This window comes from Vidua chalybeata, chromosome 23, assembly GCF_026979565.1.
Source record: "Vidua chalybeata isolate OUT-0048 chromosome 23, bVidCha1 merged haplotype, whole genome shotgun sequence".
Classification (NCBI taxonomy): Eukaryota; Metazoa; Chordata; class Aves; order Passeriformes; family Viduidae; genus Vidua; species Vidua chalybeata.
The window spans coordinates 5,769,219-5,789,188 of record NC_071552.1 but is presented as its reverse complement, the minus strand read 5'-3'; the positions used below and the strand labels follow the sequence as shown (position 1 = coordinate 5,789,188).

Genomic DNA, 19,970 nt, shown 5'->3' with positions numbered 1-19,970 from the left:
TGCGGGACAGGACTGGCGTCCTGTCCCACCAGGGCACAGGCAGAGGCTGTGCCATCCATCACACCACAGCCAAAATGCTCCCAAAAGGGTGGCAAGGCAAAAGCAGGAGCCAGGCAAGCAGGATCTGTTCAGAAAGGAGGAAGGGAATGCCCTCAGCAGCATCTGCTCCAGAGGGACAAGAATGTGGCGATTCATGCCCAGCACAAGCCAGCTTTGTCCTGGATCACCTCAGGCTCACCCTTCCTCAAGCCACAGCCTGGGAATGCCATCTGGCTTTGCAGACCCAGCCCCAGGACCTCAGTTAATCCTTTGAAAGCTGCAGATCCACCAGAATGTTTCCCTCTGACCCCTTCTTTTGGGACCAGCAGAGGCAGCCTCCATCCCAGGCTCCATGTACCCCCCTGCTCTCCAGCGCAGTCTCCCAGGAAAACAATTCATCCAGTGGGAGCCAAACAGATGGTCTGTGGAAGATGTGCTGCTTGGTCGTCTGTCACAGCCCTCTGAGAGTATATTTTCAAGACTGAGGGTGTTTTTTCAATACCTGAGGACCAGGGAGCCTTCCTTGGAGACAGGATGGGCCTGTGTGTTGTTTAACCATCTCCATTCCTAGACTGGCCTGGGTGGAGACATAAAACTGGGATGTTCCCTCACCAAAGGAGACCAAGCTCCCCCTTGTCAGAGAAAATGCTTTGGTACGGAAAAAAGTCATCCCTGTCCCTTAGCAATTTAAAACCTAGGGAAGGGGAGAGCCATGGGACAGGCAACCCGCTGACCATGTCCAGATCCTAAAGCTCCCCAGCTCCCCAAATCAACTGGCCTGCTCTGCTCAGGAGGTGGGTAGAGCTGAAGCAAGAGGGAAAGGCTCCCACAGCAGATCACTGCAGCTTTCTTGCTGGGGATTGCACTTGTAGACTCCAAGAAGAATTTGGAAAATATCTCTAAGATCACCAACCCCAACTGTTCACCCAGGAAATGGGCATTTCTGCAGAGAAATATGGGAAGGTGGCTGCATCCAGCTGCTCTGCCTCTCCCTGCTGCTAAAAGGCATCAGAGAGATGCCTGACCTCAATATTTATAAATGGGATGAGCTGAGCAGAGCCCCAGGGCAGCTCCAGTGATGGCACTTTGCTCCAGCCAGCTCCGGGCCGCACTCCGGCACAGCCAGCAGCCTGGAAAAAATAAATCACATCTGGGTTTTCCGCCATCAGCAAAAAACCCCTCTTAGAGCTCAGGGTGTGGAGAGGAGCAAAGAACTGGGGTAGCAGCGAGATGATTCCTGCAATTACATCCCTGGTTACCAACCAGAAACCAGAGCCCTTTTTGGCACCAAGAACTCACGAAGTTTTCAGAGGTTGGTGCTCAGTGGAGAAGCGGCCAGGAAGCCAATGGCTAGGTGGCCAAGGAAGCTCCCTGCATAAGAGAAATTGGGTCTTTCACCACAATGGATCATTGAATCCAACTCCTGCCACTCTCCCTTTCCCTGCCTCCACCTTAGCAGGAGGAAGAGCACCATTATTTATTTCTGGGGGGCTTTAACCCATAATCCTTGCAAACCCTTAAGCAGCCTCTGTCAGAAAGGGGCTGCCCCTGCACACGAGGCTGTTTCAGACACAGATGACTGAGGAGCAGCAGAGGGGTGATGGTTCCCAGGCTGGGGATCAGGTAGCTCACAGCACTTGTCTCCACACAGTCAGACAGGAAGGGTGAGGACTCGGGTTAGTCACTGGAGTTCTTTGGAGCAAGGCACCCCTCCCTGCTTGAGGAAAGCACAGTCTAACTCCCAGGGGTAAATCCACAGGAAAGAAACACATGAAGCTTTCTGAGGATAGCAGGGTTTTTTGGACCTGTCCATCTACCTATTACCCTATTTGGGCTGGCATCTGGGGACAGGTGGACAAGATGGATACACACCATACACTCCCACCCAAACCCCTCTGCTCACAGCATCCCACAGGTGCCCAGTCTGAAGTAAAATCCAGCACACTCAAAGGGGTTTATTCAATTACTGTTTTAATGAACTTGAACAGAAAACACGGTTTCCATAGCAAAGGATCATCAGCCCCACCTTGTACAAAAACAGAGTTTAAAAACATGAAAGGAACACAACCTTAAAAAAAAACCCAAGAATGGGTATTTATTTTAAAAAAATTATACAAAAACACCTCTGCCTCCTCACACTTTTCCTGCCTCCTGGAACTTCTTAAACAGGGGTTCATCAGCCCGCAGGGGGAAGGTCAGAGCCCGTTTCTGGTAGTACATGGAGTCCATGGCCAGGTTGTCGATGACATCAGCCAGGAGATGGGCTCTCTCCACGGAGCTGCCCGGCGCGTCGTAGCCCAGGGCAGTGAAATGCACGTGCAGGTGGTGGTAGGAGGGCTGGTAGTGCAGGTAGATCCGCAGCTGGGAGCCGGGCACGCCAAAGCGCTTCACTATGGCTTCCTGCAGAGGGGAAACGGAGAGCTCAGCAATGGCAAAACCTTGGAATGGAAGGGAAAGAGCATCCCTGGACGGCACGAAAGGGAGTTCAGCTTCCTCACAGCAAGGGAAAGGGGGACTTTTGGAAGGACAGAACTCTTCTCCATCCTCCATTTCAGCCTCTGCGGGGACAGAGTGAGGCCTCCGGCTGCCCCACTTTTATCTCTCCATGATGGGATGTGCTATCCACCCGTATCATTTTCCCTTTCACCCTTATCACTCCAACTCATTGGAAAAGTAACAGGGATCCGTTACCAGCCAGTGTAATTAAAGCTATGAACAGCAATGGCAAACTCCGGCACGCCGGCTCTGCTCGCTGCAATCCCCTGACTAATCTCTTAATTAATCTCCCACCCTCCCTAGTGCAATTACTTTCCAAATTCTAACACAGAGAAGGAAAGAGAAGCTACTTGCACATCCATCTCCCAAACACACCCTGTGGAAAAACACATCAACCAGTGAGAACAGGCAAGGGATTGGGACAGGGTTGTTAATATGAAAAGCTCAATGCTAACGGGAAGTACAGAGCATTCCTACAGCACCTGGACGTGGCATGATCTGGGGAAGGTGCTGATGGAGAGCAGGAGCCAGGCTGTCCGGGCAGAGAGGGAAACACAGCCCTGTTTCATGACTCATTATCTCCTGAGGAGCAGTCCCCAGGCAGATGCTGTGCCAGAAAAGCCAGGGAGTGCCTTTGCAGAGGCAGCTGAGCTCTCCCTAGCCAGGACAGCAGTGTGGGACCAGCCTCACACTCACCTTGCCTTCCTGCAGGACATTCCTCAGCAGCGGGAGGTGCTCGGCCGTGAGGTCCCTCAGAGACTTGATCTCCCGGCGGTGCACGAGGGCGATCAGGTACAGGTCATCCAGCTGCAGAGACACAGGGTGGGGATGGAGGCGACAGAAAGAGCACATGGAGACAGCACTGCTTTGGACCTGACTCACCATTCACAGCTTCCCAGGCTGTTATACAGGGATCCTGGTGCCATACAGGGATACTTGTGCTGCACAGGGATATTTGTGTTACAGAGGGATATTTGTGCCTAACAGGGATTCTTGTGTCATACAGGGATATTTGTGTTACACTGAGATATTTGTGCTACACAGAAATACCTGTGTTACACAGGGATACTTGTGCCACATAGGGATTCTTGTGTCATACAGGGATATTTGTGTTACAAAGGGATTCTTGTGTCATACTGGGATACTTGTCCTCAACACTCATATGGGGCTGAATCTCACAGTATGGGATGAGCTCACCCATAATCCCACTGCACCTCAAAGCAGTATTTCTGGTGAAACTGGGTTTTGTCCAGAAATGACCAGAAGAGAACAGCCTCATCCCAGCCCATAAACAGTGGGATCACAAATACTTTCTCCACTTTACAGGCAGATGGAGTGACCAGTCCTCTCACACTGTGAGCACTGTCCTGCCCTTCCCACCTTCACATCTTCCTGAGCACCTCAAAAACGCTTTGTCTGGATGACTGGAGGCTGGACACCAGGTGCTGGCAGCCATCCAGATATCTGGAGTCACTAAGCCCTTGCCAGCACCCCCCATGCACACCCCACAGATTTCTCAGTGACAATTGAGCTGCAGCCCACTCAGATGAACCTCTACAATGAACCACTCTTGAGGCCTATGAGCCTACTGGGGGAAAAGCAACAGCAATGCCCTGGAGAGATGCACCTTAGGCTCTGGGCATTCCTCAGAGCTCAGGGTGAGGAAAGAAGCTTCCACCATGGTATTCTACAGCACTATGTTAATTTGTACCAGTTCTGTCCTCCCCATTGGCCCGTTGGCCTCCCTTTAACCCTCATGTGTTCATGTTCTAGTAAGTTCTCCCTTCTCCGTTACCCCACTGGTTTATGTAATTCTGCCCATCCATCCTAGCATTCCCTAATAGTGACTTCCCTGTGCAGCACCCCTGTGCCCTCAAGACCATTAATGCAGATGCTCTCCTCTGCCCCCTCTTTTCCCGTATTTATACCCTGGACTCTCCGTTGTCTTTGGCCCTGGACCCCTTCAGCGTGTTGGAGCTCCATGCCTGGACCCTCCCGTGCCTTCCCAGCCGAGCTGCTCTGTGTGTGTGTGTGTGTGTGCGCGCTGTGCTCTCGTAGCTCCTGCCCACTGCTCTCAGGGAAGGTTGTGTCCACCACCACTGCAGACTGCAACAAACCACAGTGGCTAAACTGAAACTGAAAACTCCCCCAGTGATAAGCTCACTACTTTTCCACTGTGCAAACAGCTAGCCACTTTTGAATCCCATCAGCTCTATAAATAACAATTTTCAAGACCTAACTGGTCACTGCACAAACCCAGGGCAGTTAGAATACGTCCCTTGAGCGGCTCTCAGACAAACTTTTGGCATCCCCTGAAGCACTCAGCACATTCAATGTTTAACACGACACAAAGTTGTGAATCATTACACTTTAAAAAAAATAAAAATCCCAGTCTCCTCCAGCTCAGTTAGTGGCTTTATAATATACACACTGGAAAGTAAAGGGTTTGGATATTTGAGATCCAGCAGATCTCTTCCAGGCTGTGAGAAACCCAATGCAGCTTTTGGAAATAGATGCTCATCTCAGAGGACGCTCTCAGGATCCTTCACAAAGCTCTTAAAGCACAGAGCTGTTCCTGTACCCAGCCAGCACAGCCATGCTCAGGGCTCCATTTGATTCCCCTGCACAGCTCCAGAAAAAGACGGTGTATCAGTTTGTGCTCTTTGGCTCCAGGCTGGCTGGTGAGAGGAAAAGCAAACAGCTCTTCTCCTCAGAACAACATCTGCATGTTGCTGTTTAAAACAAATAAGCCTGTTGTTAAAAAGGCCGGCGATGATGTCATGCCAGGCATCACTTCAGGCAACGCCTCAGGGCTCCTTGCAGATTTGAAACCAACTCAAAAGTTGTGAAAGAAAAAAATCCAGACAAAAAAAAAAAATCCAGACAAAAAAAAAAAAAAAAAAAATTAAAAAACAGCCCAAGAAACCAATTCAAACCATTATGAACGTTGGGCAGCAGCACCTAGAAGGCTGAGGACAGCAGATTTCACAGTGCTAAAGGGAATTTTCCCCCTCATCCAGTAGTCTGAAATAACGGCAGGTGAATTAATAGGATCTGTGGGCCAGGGACTAAAGGAGCGAGGCCACACTGCTGAAAGGACTTCTGAGGGATGGCTCGGAGAATCCTGCTGAGAGCTGCATCTCACCTCCCTGATTTCATTCAGCAGCCTTGCCTGTCAGGTGGGATGTGGCAGAAGGAACTGTGTTCCCTGGCCACCCCGAGGCTGTCAGGATCAGCTCTGGCTCAGTGCCACCCACAGCCAAGAAGAAATTCCTTGGCTCAAAGGCAACCTGGATGCTGTCTTGCCTGCCTGGGAAGGAGATCAGCAGTGCAAAGGGCCTGGATAGCTCCAGGGATGACTGAGGTGCAGACAGCAGCCCAGCAATTGTGGAGAAGTCCAGAAGATCCTGTTCAGCACTCCAAGAGGCAACAGGAACACAGGGAAACCTCCCCTAAGGACAAATCCTACCACTGAGGCACTCCCTGACCATGCCAGCTGGGAGATGTGGATGCAGCAGGTTTCTGGAGAAACCCAAAGCACAGATTTTAGCCCATCTATGATTTTAGCCCAATCCTGATGTGAGTTGCAAAGCTTGGTTGCAGCACACAAGGATATCCACCAAGGCTTTGCTCACAGCCAGGAAAGGGACATGCTGCATGTTTTAGGATCCCTAAATATTGCTCCACTGGTAGGGCAGTGAACAGGGCACATCCTACAAGCTGGACATGTATCCCCTGTGCTGCAAAATCTCATCAGGAAGAAGGGTGTGCCTCTGGTGACCAAGTGGAAATTCAAGCTTAGTTACCCCATCACCACTTGACAGGGGATTTTTGGAGTAACCAATGTGCAAGGAATTCACAGGGAGCAGACACTGCCCTGCAGGGACTCCCCGAGACAACTCAGCTCTGCACCACAAACAGCTGCTCCCTGCACAGACACACAGGATGGAGCTGCCCACCAGCAGGCTTGTGTTCCCATTTTTTGAGTTTTAATTTCCATTTCTAAGTCTTAATCATACAGCAACTCTCACCACATGCCCCCTGCAGAGGCATATGAGGATGAGAAACACAATGTGAACTTTTTTTGATGCCACCAACTTCAAGGGAAGGGTGTATGTATGGAGTTTCAGGTGAAATTTAAAGCATGAAAGGGAGCCAGAACTCAAGGAATAATTCTCAATTTAGAATTACAGCCTGGTCTTAAAAATCACTTTCACCAAGTGGCCACTCCCACACGGGGTACAGCAGCTGCTCATCAGCCAAGAACCGTCCATTTAACACTGGAGGAGAGTTAATTGCAGCAACCAAAGGACAACACAGCTGTCTGTTTGCACCTCAAGTCAAGGTTTGGAAAAAAAAAAAAACAACAAAAAAAAAAAAAAAAACAAACAAAAAAAAAAAACAAACAAACAAAAAAAAAAAACACCAAAAACCACAACAAAACCCAAAAACACGAAAAAACCAGACAAGTTCAGCAGAACAAATACAGAGGATTTTGGTTCAAACACATCCTGACAATATTTGGGCTGATATGGACAAGTGAAAGTGAACCTAATAAATACATCTCAGCAGCAGAAAGAACAGCCTGGGTCTGCAGCATCCCTAATGAGCTTGTGCTAAAAGGCCCTGGCAATGCCATAACTAACAACAGTGTGCACAGAAACCTACTCAGACTCTCTCAGGGTGCTCTTAGAAGTCTGAAAGTGGACATTTCCTCTGGATTACCTTCAGACAGGCAGCATTGGAGGAGCAAACCAACCTGGTTTTGATTCCACTTTAAATCTGGAACCAGAACAAAGCCATTGGAAGGATCTGGGTTTTCATGGACGATTCGATCAGCCTCAGCTTTTTTCTCCAGGATATTATACACCCACTGAAAGACAAATATGTGAGATTTATAAATCAGCAGAGAATTAAAAAAACAACACCTCAAGTGCATTTAGCCCTAGCTCATAGATTACTGCACATTCTCTGCAACTAGAATATTTAAAAAACCTGCCAATTTTATTTTAGATGACCAAATAATTTATAATTAATTAGCCATAAAACACTTCATCAACCAATAAACTCCAGAATATTATGAGCACTTCAGTAAAAATAATGGAACCCAGCTCTTGTGGGGCTCAGCACACACTTCTTGCAGCACCATGGGGCTGTTTACATCTTTTTTACCCCCCAAGCTGCAGCAAAATCTTTACAATCAGGTCTGGGAAGGGAACTTGGCTGATTTTGTTCCCTATTCAAAGAGGAAGGAGCAGAGTTGGATGTAGCTCTGGCTGCTGGCAGCTCTCTGCAAGGATACGAAAGGCCTGTGGTTTTTTTGGGCAATGCATGTCTCTTGGCTTTCTGGCTGATTAGAAAACAGCTCACCACTCTTCTTCTTCCATACTTAAGGTTCCAGCCTCCAGCCTGCCTGTAATCCCTGCTCTGGTTATCCCCCCGCACTCCTCCTGCAAGGCAAAGCACCATTCAGAGAAGAGTTATGGAAATGGAAGACACCAGGGATAAGTGACAGAGTAAGACCAGAGAAAAGCATCTTTGCTCTCCCTGGCTCCCAGCCTCAGCTCCAGCATCCTTCTTTACACTTCCAAAATTCATGTTATGCTCTAGCTTAAGCCTAGCTTAAGTACTGGACAGGCAAGAGAGTCAGTCCTCAGCCAGGTTCCTGGAAGGTGGTAACACAAGGCAGCATGAAATTGCTAAAGCTTGAAGTTGAAAATGTTTGGAAACATCCTTTTCCTCACCGAATATAGGTCTGAAATATTCTGGCTGCTTCAGGTGGGTAGGGAAGGTGCAGCCAGTTTCAGAAATACACCAAATGAGCTGGGCTGGCAGTGCTGTGCACACCAGACACTTTGGGGGAAATCCATCAAGAGTTTCATTAATGTAATAAACACTTAGGATTGCTGCAAACTGACCTGAATACATCTGGAGGGAAAAAACTACTTCTCGTCCCTTGATCTGGGATTTTTGGTGTAAATTGCTATCCTTTCTCCTTAGCATCATCTTAGAGATTAGATTCTTCAAGTGGTTCTCAAAAACACAGCACAAGCTCACTCTGTTCCATAACCCGTGAGGGAAGTTCAGAGGGAAGCTCAGCAGAAAACAGACATTTGCCTTTTGTTGAGCTTTTTAAGCCTGCTCTGATCACAAGTGCCAAGCTATTAGTGCCCTAAATAAGTTCACTGATCAGATGAATTAAAGTTTAAATACAAGGCTGCCTCGTGATGGGCAGGTCCTTGGCTGACTGCTCCTGCTGCTCCCAGCACAAGCCTAGCAAGCAGAACACATGTCCAGGGACTGGCACCACAATAAAACCATTATCCTGAAAGCCCCCACACTTTGTATCTTCCAGCAGGAAACACAGACGCCTCTGTAGTCCCCTGGTATTTCTGTCACCCCTCACATTTCCCCTTCCACTTGGCAAAACCAGTTAGATAAAGACAAGGAACAGCATTATTAAATCCCAGAGGTCAAGGACTGACCATGCTTTCTCAGCAGATGCTCCTGATGGTCACCAGGAACATGTTTCTATGCACTGAAATCAGCTCACAAGAAGCAGAGTGAGAGCTCAAGCAATTCCTGAAGGCAGCTGCTACACCAGGAAACGTAAGAGATTTGGGAGCAAAAGCACAGAGAAAATATTCCATGAAGGCTGGCCTGGAAGAAACCCACACTTGTGTTTCTCCAGCTAATAAACGCTGCAGTTTAAGGCAGCAGGAAAGATGGGGGAAGGCAGAGGGGAGAATCTAAGGCTCATGGCTAGTTTTGGGGAGTTATTTTTAATGGAGAGCCTCAGCAGCCCCAGGATTTAGTATCCCCCTTCTGCAAAGGCTGGCATGCATTGATCCCTACAGCTTTGTATTCGTTTGGTCTCTAAAGGAGAAAGACAGAGACATGAACACTCAAAAAGGATAAAGCCAAGGAAAAAGCTGGGGTTGCCTGGGGCAGGTAGCACACTAAAAGTAACAGTTTCATCACATGGAATATAGAAACATATTCCATTTATGTTGGGGCTGAATGGCAGGAGGAGTGAGTTGTGATGCAGGAATCCAAGCACAATCTGTGCCTTTCCATTCCTACAGCAACCCAGAAACTCCTAAGAAGCCCAGTGACCAACACCCAGGAAGCCAACTTTGGAAAGGAGAAAAAGACTCAGAGTTTCTCCAGAAACCTTGGGAAAGGCAACTTGAAGTCCAGCTCCAAGGCAAACATTTTTCTGCAAAGATGGAAAAGGATGTCCCAGCCAACCAAATAAGAGGGGACAGCACTATGGAGCTGACAGTGCAACCAACAGGGAGATGAGGCAGAACACTCCCAGCTCTCCAGCCTGGGCTTCAGAGAAGCCTTCTGACAGCAGCATTTTGACAGAGAAGACCAAAGACACCTGTGTCTGCAGGAGAGGGCGTGGTACACATACCTGGATGCTGAAGCTCTGGGATTGGATGAAGGGCAGGGTTATGTTCTTGTAATCCTCCCAGGTTTCACGGATGAGGTGCACTTCCTGACGGAGATATTTCTGGATGTGTTTCTCCGTGGCAGGGTACACCACTGTGGCTTTGATCTCTAGGAACAAACACAATGACTGAGTTACCAACCACATTGCTTCCTTCAGTCCCCAACAAATCTCTTTTCCCTTCCAAAAAATGCCACACTAAGACATTTTGAAGAGAGGGTGAAGGAGAATGGACATGGAAAGCAAACAAGTGCTTTAACCTCCTGCACAGCTTCTGCTTTTCTGGAGGAAGAAAAAGCCAAGGGCGCAGCCAGGGCCTGTCTTTCCAGTTCAGGTGGAGGACTCTGCTGTCTGAGTTTTTCCACACTCACTCTTTCACGCCTATTAGCAACATCGGGGCAGAGATGGGGCTCCCAGGGCAGTGTTTATGTGCAGTCAACAACCAGGACAGAAACACCACCCTGGGGACAGAGACACATCTTCTTCATACTTAAATTCAAAGCTCACAGGACGCACCCAGCAACTTCATCCAGCCACAAACCCAGATGAACTCCAAGGAGTAGCTTCTTCCCAGAGCTCAGTCAGAGAGCTTGGCCTCGAGCCCCAAGTACAGGAGGCAAAGAAGTCAAAGGCACAGGGACAGATTCAAAACAAGCAACGTGAGCTGATAAGTCAACACAGCTCAGGATGAGCCAAGGGAAGAGGGCTGAGTGACCCTCTGCCCACAAAAAGCATTTCAGTATTTACCCTGGCAAAAAGAAAACATTTTCTGTTTGTCTCAAGATTGAACTTTGCTGCGGTAATTTCTGTGGCATTGAACAGGATGCAAGTGCTCACCTTGTCAACCTGGCAGCTGTGATGTCGGTAGCAGTACATCCTACCCACAGGGCCAAAACACACAGAAAATATCCGTCTTTGGCCAAGATTGGATGTGTGATATGGAGCCTGCCACAGCTCCAAGGTGCTCCAAGGGCACAGGAGTGTCTCTGCCTTCCCAGCTGACTCAGAGCTGCTATAAACTTCAGTGCATGAAGGAGAAAAGCCCCCTGAGTCTGGGCAAATCCCAGGCAGAGTGACTGAGGCGAGTGACCAGGGCACTGTGAACACTGCAGTCTGTGCCCAGGGTCTGCCACAGAAATCCACGGGCTGCACACACAGCAGGGAAGCAAAGTTGTGCTTAAGTACATATACAGGCTAGCTAGACACTGAATATAAACACCTACTTGTTCCCAGAGCCAGGATTTAGAGTGGTTTGAGTATTTTTTAGTTTTCTGCTTTCTGTTTTTTTAAGGTCAGCACTGCACAATCTGAGAGACTCTGCCTTTTCATTCCATGCCAAACCCAGCTTAATGAAGTCCACAGGAAAATGCTGGTAACATGAAATATGAAAATGCAAACCACAAGGGCAGTCTGGTCTGATTCCCACCATACACATGTTCAAACAAGGTTGTTTTCCAGGACTCAATTAGCACTTCTAGCAGGATGATGTAATACTAAAGGAAAAAAGACAAGGCTGTAGCTCTCCTCACTTAAAAAGATCAGCAAAGCACTGGGGAGAAAACAAAAAAGGCAAAAGATAAAATACCACAGCCAGCCTCAGGCTGAAACTTTCACAATTTGATTTCATACCCCAAAAATAGAGCAACAACTACAGCAGAAGCCCCTCAGTGCTGGGTGTTGATAACCACAGTGCGTGGGGTGCAGGGGACCCATAATGGCTTCCCTGGCACCTCCCCAACTTGGGGGTGGCTGCTCATGGTGCGGAGAGAGCCCAGGGTGCTTTAAATGAGAGATCATAGAACTCCTTAATGTGCAGCTGCAGCTGAGCAGATGTTTGGAAGAGAAGGCAGAGGAAAGGCTGTGGTTCACTTATGATTATTTCCCTTCTAAAGGTCTCATCAACCCCAAAATGCCCCAGCAATGCTAATTAGCATCAATCACTGCAGCCAGAGAGGCTGTTTGATACCTGCTCAGAGCCTGACAGTCCTTAGGAGCTGCACACAGGATGCCAAGTCACAGCCGAGCCTGGGCTTGGCTGCAGGAAACCTCCACAGCGAGACCAGGCTCGCCCCGAGATCTTTCCAGTGCTGGCACACAGCCACACTCCGGTTTCCAAGTCTGCTCCTGGCAGGCTCCATGTGCACCAGAGCAGCACGTAGGCCGTGGGGCACCCAAAACCTGCCCTGGCCTGGAAACGGGGGTAGGGAACTGCTGGACACGTGATGTGGGTTTCTAAGCTGGCTGAAGCATCAGGGATTGTCTCTGCTCACATCTGAGTCACATCAGCCAGCCTGTTCCTGAACGCCGGCCCGGGGCCACCACAGAGCATCTGTGGTTTATTCTGGAAGACAGGACTGACCGTCAGCTAACTGGAGGTTATAAAAAGCCAGGAGGTTTAATTGAAGGAACCTGGATGAGCAGGAGGCAGAGAACAATTGCCCAGGCTGGTCACTTTACAACAGGCATTTGAGAGGAATCCCCACAGTGCTCAGCAACTGCCCAAGAGAAAAGGAGGTTCAGACTGACCAGGCACACAGTTCTCCCCTCTCCTGCTAAAAATAAGTGAGGAAGATAACCCAAGACAAAAGGGAAATCAGAACACCATTTGGGGAACTTAAGGGTAAAAAGGCTGGATGCAGCTGCTGTCAGGAGGAGAGGACAAAATATGAACAGAGAGAGCTCATGCAGGTAGGAAAGGGCACACCAAGCTCACTAACAATGCCTCATCCCCTTCTGTGCCACACTGTTCCCAGGCTCTGCCAAAATCCCCCTCCAGCTCGGCACATCAGTGAAGAGAGGCCTCGCACTCTCTTCTCCCACCCCACTGCAGCATTAACACCTACTGCCAGCCTGTTTTAGACAGATGTAACCCTGCCAGGGAGCCACGAGAAGCACACAGGGCAGACACAACCTATTTCTCCTTTTGGGCAGGGGTGCTTTTTCCTCTCTTCACTAACAGGAAGCAGAGCTTTCCTTTATAAGTCCCCTAATCAACCTCACCATCAGGTGCAGGAAGGTGCCAAGGCAGGGGAACAACAGGCAGGTCGACATTTGAGCTCTTGCAGATTTTTTTTCCCTCTTTCTTGCTGCACTCAGCTCTGAGCTGTCTTCTCACCATCAGATGGGAAGACAGCGCCTTGGATGCAGCCCTAAGTAAATATGTAACACATAACTTCCCCCTCTGCATGAACAATTTCTATTTGGTTTTATGATCACAACTGCAGAGGAGTCACACAGAACACCGGATCCCAACCCAGCCCCAGCCAGGCATGCCCATGGTTTGTCCCAAACAGCTGAGGCACTCTTTAGTGAATGAATTAAAGCTGCAAAGGATAAAGCCTGCAAGAGCTCACCGTTTCCAAGGCCAGCACATGCCAGGGCAAGCCAAGCATGCTGCCAGGGACTCAGCTAAGGCTGCCTGGCCCCTGGGGCTCAAGGCAGGAGGACTTGAGGAGCTCAGTGGACTTTAGCTGCAACAGGCACTGCAAAGAGGAAACTTGCAGTTTACCACCCCTGCAAAACACAGAGCAAAGCGCAATGACACCTCCCACCATCCTCCAAACCACCCCACATGCTCCCACAGCTTCAGTCTCGAGCTTTTTAAGTGTAAATGCAAGAAATTCCCTTGGCTGGGCAAATCCCAGAGGCAGCCAAAGCATGGAGACGCAGGGAGAAGAACCAGCCTTCCCACTGCAGCTCCTACAAGTTTCTCCAGCTCCTCACTGCCTGAAACCAGATGTGGATTACTTCCTGCATGACTGAAAACTTTCCTTCCACACTCTCCCATTTTTCCCACAATTTCTCCACCTCATGTTGGAGCAATGGAGCCAGAGCTTCTCCTATTGTGCTTGTTTTATTATGTTTTTATCTTAAGATAAAAAGATAAGAAGCTTCGGCCTGCAGCCAGGGAGCAAAGACTCCTTAGAGGACTGGTAAGAGCCCTTAAATCACACCAGCACAGCTTGGGAGAAAGACACTCCCACAGCAGCCAGGCACGAAGAGGCTGCTTTTTGCCACAAACATCAAGCTGTCCTTGGCAAATGGGTGTGAGGAATTAGATGTTATCAGGCAATATGCATATTGAACCATCTGGCTTTTACAATCCAACCTTTGGTACTCAGAAAATGTTTCCCTTTCTCTGAAATCAGCCCTTGCTCTCCCTGCAGGGGAGAGCCAAGGCTGGGGGTTCCTCTCACATCTAGGCTTAAGCTACTCCTTAAATCAAGGCAACATTCAGAAAGTGGCCTTAAAATAAGATGCACATGCCTGCCTTTGGTAGTAGCACAGTCACATCAGCTCTGATACACTACTCCCCACAAATTCACAAAGTCCCCTCTCCTCACTCCATGGGTTTCGGTTGCCCATCAAACTCTGACCAGTACTGGCTTGTCTGCAAATGTTATTTCCCATTTTAGCCTTGACACATGCAGTAAAATCAATCAGATGAGCTAGACTCATCTGGTGCTACCTTCACACCAGTGTGCTCCCAGACCTAAAAATCTCATAAGAGTGAAATTCATCTTCCCCAAGTGAAATGTCTCTTCTGAGGTCAGAGAGAGTCATTTGCTGAAGTAAAATGCTTTGGCCTCCCTTTCCCTGTGTCACCATACAAACAAGTCATCATTGCATGGGGCCTGTGCTGGTTTGCGTGGGCACCTGACTCTCTTCACAGAATCACCAGGTTGGAAGAAGCCCTCAAGATCATCGAGTCCAACCCATGCCCTGACACCTCAACTAAACCCTGGCACCCACCGAGTGCCACATCCAGGCTTGTTTTAAACACATCCAGAGATAGTGACTCCACCACCTCCCCGGGCAGGCCATTCCAGAACTCTTTCTGTAAAAAACTTTTTCCTAATATCAACCTAAATTTCCCTTGGTGCAGCTTAAGGCTCTGTCAGTGCTGCCTGGAGAAAGAGCCCAACCCCACCTGGCCACAGCCACCTTTCAGGAGCTGTAGGGAGTGATAAGGTCACCTCTGAGTCTCCTTTTCTCCAGGCTGAGCACCCCCAGCACCCTCAGTTGTTCCTCACAAGACTTGTATTCCAAGCCCCTCACCAGCCTCATTGCCTCCTCTGGACATGCTCAAGCATCAAAACGTCCTTCCCAAACTGAGGGGCCAGAACTGGACACAGCACTCAAGGTGCAGCCTCACCACTGCCAAGTATAGGGGAAGAATGACCTCCCTGCTCCTGCTGGCCAACACAGAGGTGGGGAAAGAGTGAAGGAAGTCTCTACTTCCAGCTGAATGAAGAGCCCCAGATACCTGGGAGCACAGTGGCAGCACTGAAAACAAGCTCTGGAGGCAGCTCCTCATGGCATCAGCACGAGTCACCCACAGTCACCACTTCCTCTGTCTCAAGGTCTATCTTACCTCAGAAGCAAGAGGCTGAGTGTGGCAGGGTTCAGCTGCCCAGAATACTGTGAAATCCCCCAGGTAAATTCCTTCATCACACAACACAGGACTGTTCCAAGAAACTGCTTAATGCCAAAGACTGGCCTTTTCTACAAAATATTTTACTGTATCTTGTACCCAAGTGTAAACTTCCAAGTACCAGGAGATAAAACCCTGTAACTCTAACCCCGCAACTAAGGAGCCAACAGACCCCGTGCAAGGGCTCCCTGGGTCTCCACATTATCACTGGACATCCCAGGTCAGTCAAACCCTGACTGCAGCTTTACAGGCAATTCTTCCTGTTTAGGTTTTTAACCCACATTCCTCATGTAAACTACGTCTTTGGGCTGTGACTCAGCTCCAAAGGGTAATTTCCTTCCCCTCCTGACACACAGGGCTGTTTCCCCAGTGCCAGCCCAGCTACCCACCAGCAGCTCATGCAATGTGCCCACCAAACAGCTACTTGCTGCTAATGGCTTCAAAAGAAGAAGCCTCCTTGCTCTGCAATCCGACTCGGGGAGCCTGAACAGCAGCTCCAGGGTCTACAGCCCCCTCCTGATCTGCTTGGGGCTGCTCAGCACCCAGAGCGAGTTGAGGAGTGCCAAGGAGAGGGGTGGGAAGCAAAGACACACCACTGGCTAATATTTCTACAAAAACTTACCTTTCAAAGACAAATTTAAAAGTCATTAAAAAGATAAAGCTGGAGAAAGCCAGAGGCTTCTTCCCCACTCAAACATGCAGGAGGGGTTTTGCACCTGGCATAAGCCTTAAACGAAATAAGGAATTCTGTTATCAGAGCAATGTGGAGTTACACAGTGCTGCAGCCAAGTGCTGTGAGGAAGGCAAAGGCTGGCAGGGCTGAGCTGGAGGCAGCCCAGGAGATTTCAGTCTTGCAATGCCACCTCGTGGGAATCACTGCAACTCCTGCTGGGCTGGAATACAGCAGGCACCCAAGCAGGAGCTTTCCCAGCTAAAAAAGAGAAGCTTTAAAGCCTTCCTACAACATGTTATGGTGTTTTCCTCAGACTGAAACTCACTGTAACAACAAAACCTTTGAGTCCTTCACAGGAGAAAAGAAGTTTTGCACTATTCAAGCTGACAAATCCAGACAGTGCTCCCTTCTACACCGTGGGAACAGAGCTAAAACAAGGGCATTTTGGAAAGGCACATCAAACATCCTGGAAGTTTAACTTGGCCCTGCAACAACATCTTACTTGAGGCACTCAGATTAATTTTGACTATTAAACCTGTTTGGCTGTTATTGTGTTTGTGAAAGCATTGACATGGAATTTATCACTGCATTTCTGGAATTTGAATATGAACCAGCATTGACATAGAATTCATTGTGGAAGGTGATTCAGCTCTGCTCAGGTGAGACCCCACCTGTAGAGCTGCCTCCAGCTCTGGCGTCCTCAGCACAGGAAGAACACAGAGCCACTGGAGCAAGTCCAGAGGAGGCCATGGAGATGCTCTGATGGGAACAGCTCTGCTCTGGAGACAGGCTGGGAGAGCTGGAGGTGTTCAGCCTGGAGAGGAAAAGGCTCTGGAGAGAGTTTAGAGCCCCTACCAGTGCCTAAAGGGGTTCCAGGAGAGCTGGAGAGAGACTGGGGACAAGGGATGGAGGGACAGGACACAGGGAATGGCTCCCACTGCCAGAGGGCAGGGAGGGATGGGATATTGGGAAGGGAGGCCCTGGCACAGGGTGCCCAGAGCAGCTGTGGCTGCCCCTGGATCCCTGGCAGTGCCCAAGGCCAGGCTGGACGGGCTTGGAGCAGCCTGGGACAGTGGAAGGTGTCCCTGCCATGGCAGAGGGTTGAAACAAAACAAACTTTAAAGTCCCTTCCAACCCAAAACAGTCTGGAATTCTGTGATAAACTGAAGTGCCCAAAGACCAGCCCAGCTTTCCAGTGGCAGCTGGAAAGCACCATCACTGCAGGACACCTTCCCACTGGGACCAGAGTGCCATCACAGGGTGAGAGCCTTCCACTGCAGCTCCCCAACCTGCCCATCAGTCCTTGTCAAATTTGGTTATCAACAGTTTTATAACACACAGATTTGTGAAATCCTCAGGAGGGTGAGGCTCATCTGCCTCACCCTGCCTCAAGGGCTAGTAACTTGAGGTTACTAGTACTTAAATCCTCCCCCAGACACAAGCTGCCTGTCCTTACCAGGTGACAAAAAAGACACCACCATGGGATGAGAAGCAGCTGCATGTGCCCTGCAGACTGTTTCAAGAGAAACATTCTGGAAGGAAACAACTCTCTCTCACCCAAGTAAGAGCATTGACAATCACCCACAGAGAGCCCTCACACCCCTGAGCCTTTCTGCACCTTCATGTACAAGGTCATCAAGCAATGGCCATTCAGTGCCTCATCAGCTGAGCCACATGTCCACAGCATGGGAAAACAGGGATGAAACAGGGCAGCATTCAAAGCCTCGGGATGAGACATTGCCTTCAGCGTGGCAACAAACCACTGACCTCCCCACCTGGGCCAGCTGTGCTGCTGTCACCAACCAGGGTGACACATCCAGGTCCAGCAGTGGCACCTGCCCATCTCACTGCATCCTCCCCTCTGGAATGGGCAGGAACCATATCCTGGCATCTCACTGCCCAACCAGGATCCCTGAGCAGGGCTGAGGGCACTCACCACTCAGCTCCGGGGGAGGGCTCAGGTAGAAGGTGCAGTAAATGTCATTGTGCATCTGCAGCTCTGCGTTCATGGGCTTCTTCAGCAGGTCTGGGATCTTCTCCTCCTGGAAAGGAGTCTTTTCCAGGATGACTACAGCATCTGTGCCCTCTCCAGAGAGGCCAATCCTCTGGAATATGAATGGATAAAGTCATCAGCAAACATAGATCCAGCACTGGGTGGACAGTCTGAGGTCAGGGATCATGGCAGACACCTCGCAGCCCCCCAGCCCTCGTGCCCAAACCCCTGCAGGCCAGACACCCATCCAAAAATAAACAGCACATGTGCCCAGAAGCACAGCAGGAATTTGCTCCCCACCAGGGAACAGTGGTGGTTTTTGGGGGAGCAGGGGATGTGGGCAATGACTCAGCCCGTCTGCACCTCCCCGGATGCACCCAGGTTTCCTGCTGACCCACAGCAAAAATTCCATCTCTGACACTTCCCAGGAAGAGGGCAAAGGCAGGCGTGGGGATTTGCATCATAGTCAGAGAGCAAGTTCTGGGGCAGGGGGCACTTACTGCTGCCCTCCTCCAAGGAACCACAGCCCCTGATCCAGAGGCCTCAGCGTGCTGGTTTTGGGAGGTGCTGGGTGTGGGACATCCCCCAGCATCATTCCTGTCTGTACCACACCCAGGTGAGGCCTCACCACACCACCTGGGGCTACCAACCCTGTCAGCTTGAGAAGGAAGATGTGTGCTAATGCCTTTACAAACAATTTGATGGGTGCTAATGCCTTTGAAATGGGTATTAATGTCTCTATTGACTTTGGGCAGTTTGGTTCCTGAAAGAGACAAGGGTCTACACAAGCCTGAACTTCTGAACTTGGAGGGGAAGATGACAGGTTCAAGGGAGGATATGGGGAGGCGGTTTGGGAAGGCTGTACCTCGCTGGTACCTCAGCCAGTGGGGAAAGGACAGGCAACATACAGCCAGGAGCTAGGATAAAAGGGAGGCTGCGCCCTCCGAAACCTCGAGAGAGAAAACCCTGCGGGTGTGCCCCAGTGGACTCTCTCCCTGCACTGGAATAAAGTTGAAAGACTCTTCTATCTCCTTTTAAACATAAACCTCTGGCGTTTGTGGCTTTTCCTGACACGCTCACAGGGCAGAGCAGATCTGTGCCCAGTTCAGTTACTGCAGCCTCCCACCGACTCGAGACCATAGAAGCAGCCTGGAACCTCCCCGTCCTCATCTCCTGCTTGGAGGCACATCTTCAGGAGACAGGTGCCGAGGCAGCTGCATGGTTCCCTCGCCACGCACAAGCCCAAGAATTACTGCAAATTTTCCTGTAATGGCTGTAGTATTTACAGTCCCAGAATCAGCACGCTGCTTGCAATCCATTGACACTTTACCTATCAAGCACGAACAACGTGCTGGAATCCAAAAGCACCAAATCATACCAACAAGAAAGAGGATTGCAATAAGGTCTCCAGCCGCCTCCTCGGCCGCCAGCTCCGCCTGGTTCGGGCAGGGCCAGGCTGGAAAAGCGGGCCGGGCCCAGGCTGGGCCGGGATGACCGGGGGTGCCCGGGGGCGGGGCCGTGCCCTCAGCGGGGAAAATGGCGGCGGCCGCAACCCCACTGCCCGGTACCTCCGCGTGCAGGAACACGATCTTGTCCCGCGCCGACTCCCGCAGGACGCGCCGCACCCGCAGGTCCGAGAGCGTGAAAGCGGCGGCGGCGCCGCCTTGAGTGGCGTCCCCGCCATTTTTCTCCTCCTCCTCCTCCCGCTTCCTCTTCGGCTGCGGGCCCTCCGCCATGGCTCGCGCCCGCCCCCGCACTGCGCACGCGCAGCGCCTCAGGGCGCGCTGACGCATCGCGCCCCCTGGCGGCTCGGAGGTTGCGCACCCCCCGGCTCCTTCTCCCACAAATGCCCGAACGGGAGATTGAGACAAAAACACGG

The 19,970-nt window shown here is 50.3% G+C and overlaps 1 protein-coding gene across 2 annotated transcripts; it reads right to left on the bottom strand.

The window, feature by feature from the left end:
- Window positions 1-1,993: 1,993 nt before the first annotated feature.
- On the bottom strand, window positions 1,994-19,899 carry DCPS (decapping enzyme, scavenger). 2 transcript variants are annotated; one of them, XM_053963248.1, is made up of 6 exons: window positions 19,660-19,899; window positions 18,035-18,203; window positions 9,956-10,101; window positions 7,295-7,408; window positions 3,232-3,342; window positions 1,994-2,439 (listed from the first exon to the last, which is right to left on the bottom strand). In XM_053963248.1, exons 1-6 carry the CDS (start codon window positions 19,882-19,884, stop codon window positions 2,173-2,175), a joined length of 1,032 nt encoding a protein of 343 aa, XP_053819223.1. In that variant the 5' UTR covers window positions 19,885-19,899; the 3' UTR covers window positions 1,994-2,172. The 2 variants fall into 2 exon arrangements, with proteins under 2 accessions (XP_053819223.1, XP_053819226.1); XM_053963251.1 differs by lacking the exon at window positions 19,660-19,899 and adding an exon at window positions 19,218-19,387.
- Between the last annotated feature and the right edge of the window lie 71 nt (window positions 19,900-19,970).

What these genes read in the sequence shown, in the direction of transcription:
- DCPS (XM_053963248.1), bottom strand. Translation starts at nt 19,884, where the DNA reads ATGCGTCAGCGCGCCCTGAGGCGCTGCGCGTGCGCAGTGCGGGGGCGG. An exon ending in TCGTGTTCCTGCACGCGGAG is followed by an intron (nt 18,204 to 19,659) that starts GTACCGGGCAGT and finishes TTCATATTCCAG; the next exon opens with AGGATTGGCCTCTCTGGAGA. An exon ending in CCCTCCCCCGGAGCTGAGTG is followed by an intron (nt 10,102 to 18,034) that starts GTGAGTGCCCTC and finishes GTTTGTTCCTAG; the next exon opens with AGATCAAAGCCACAGTGGTG.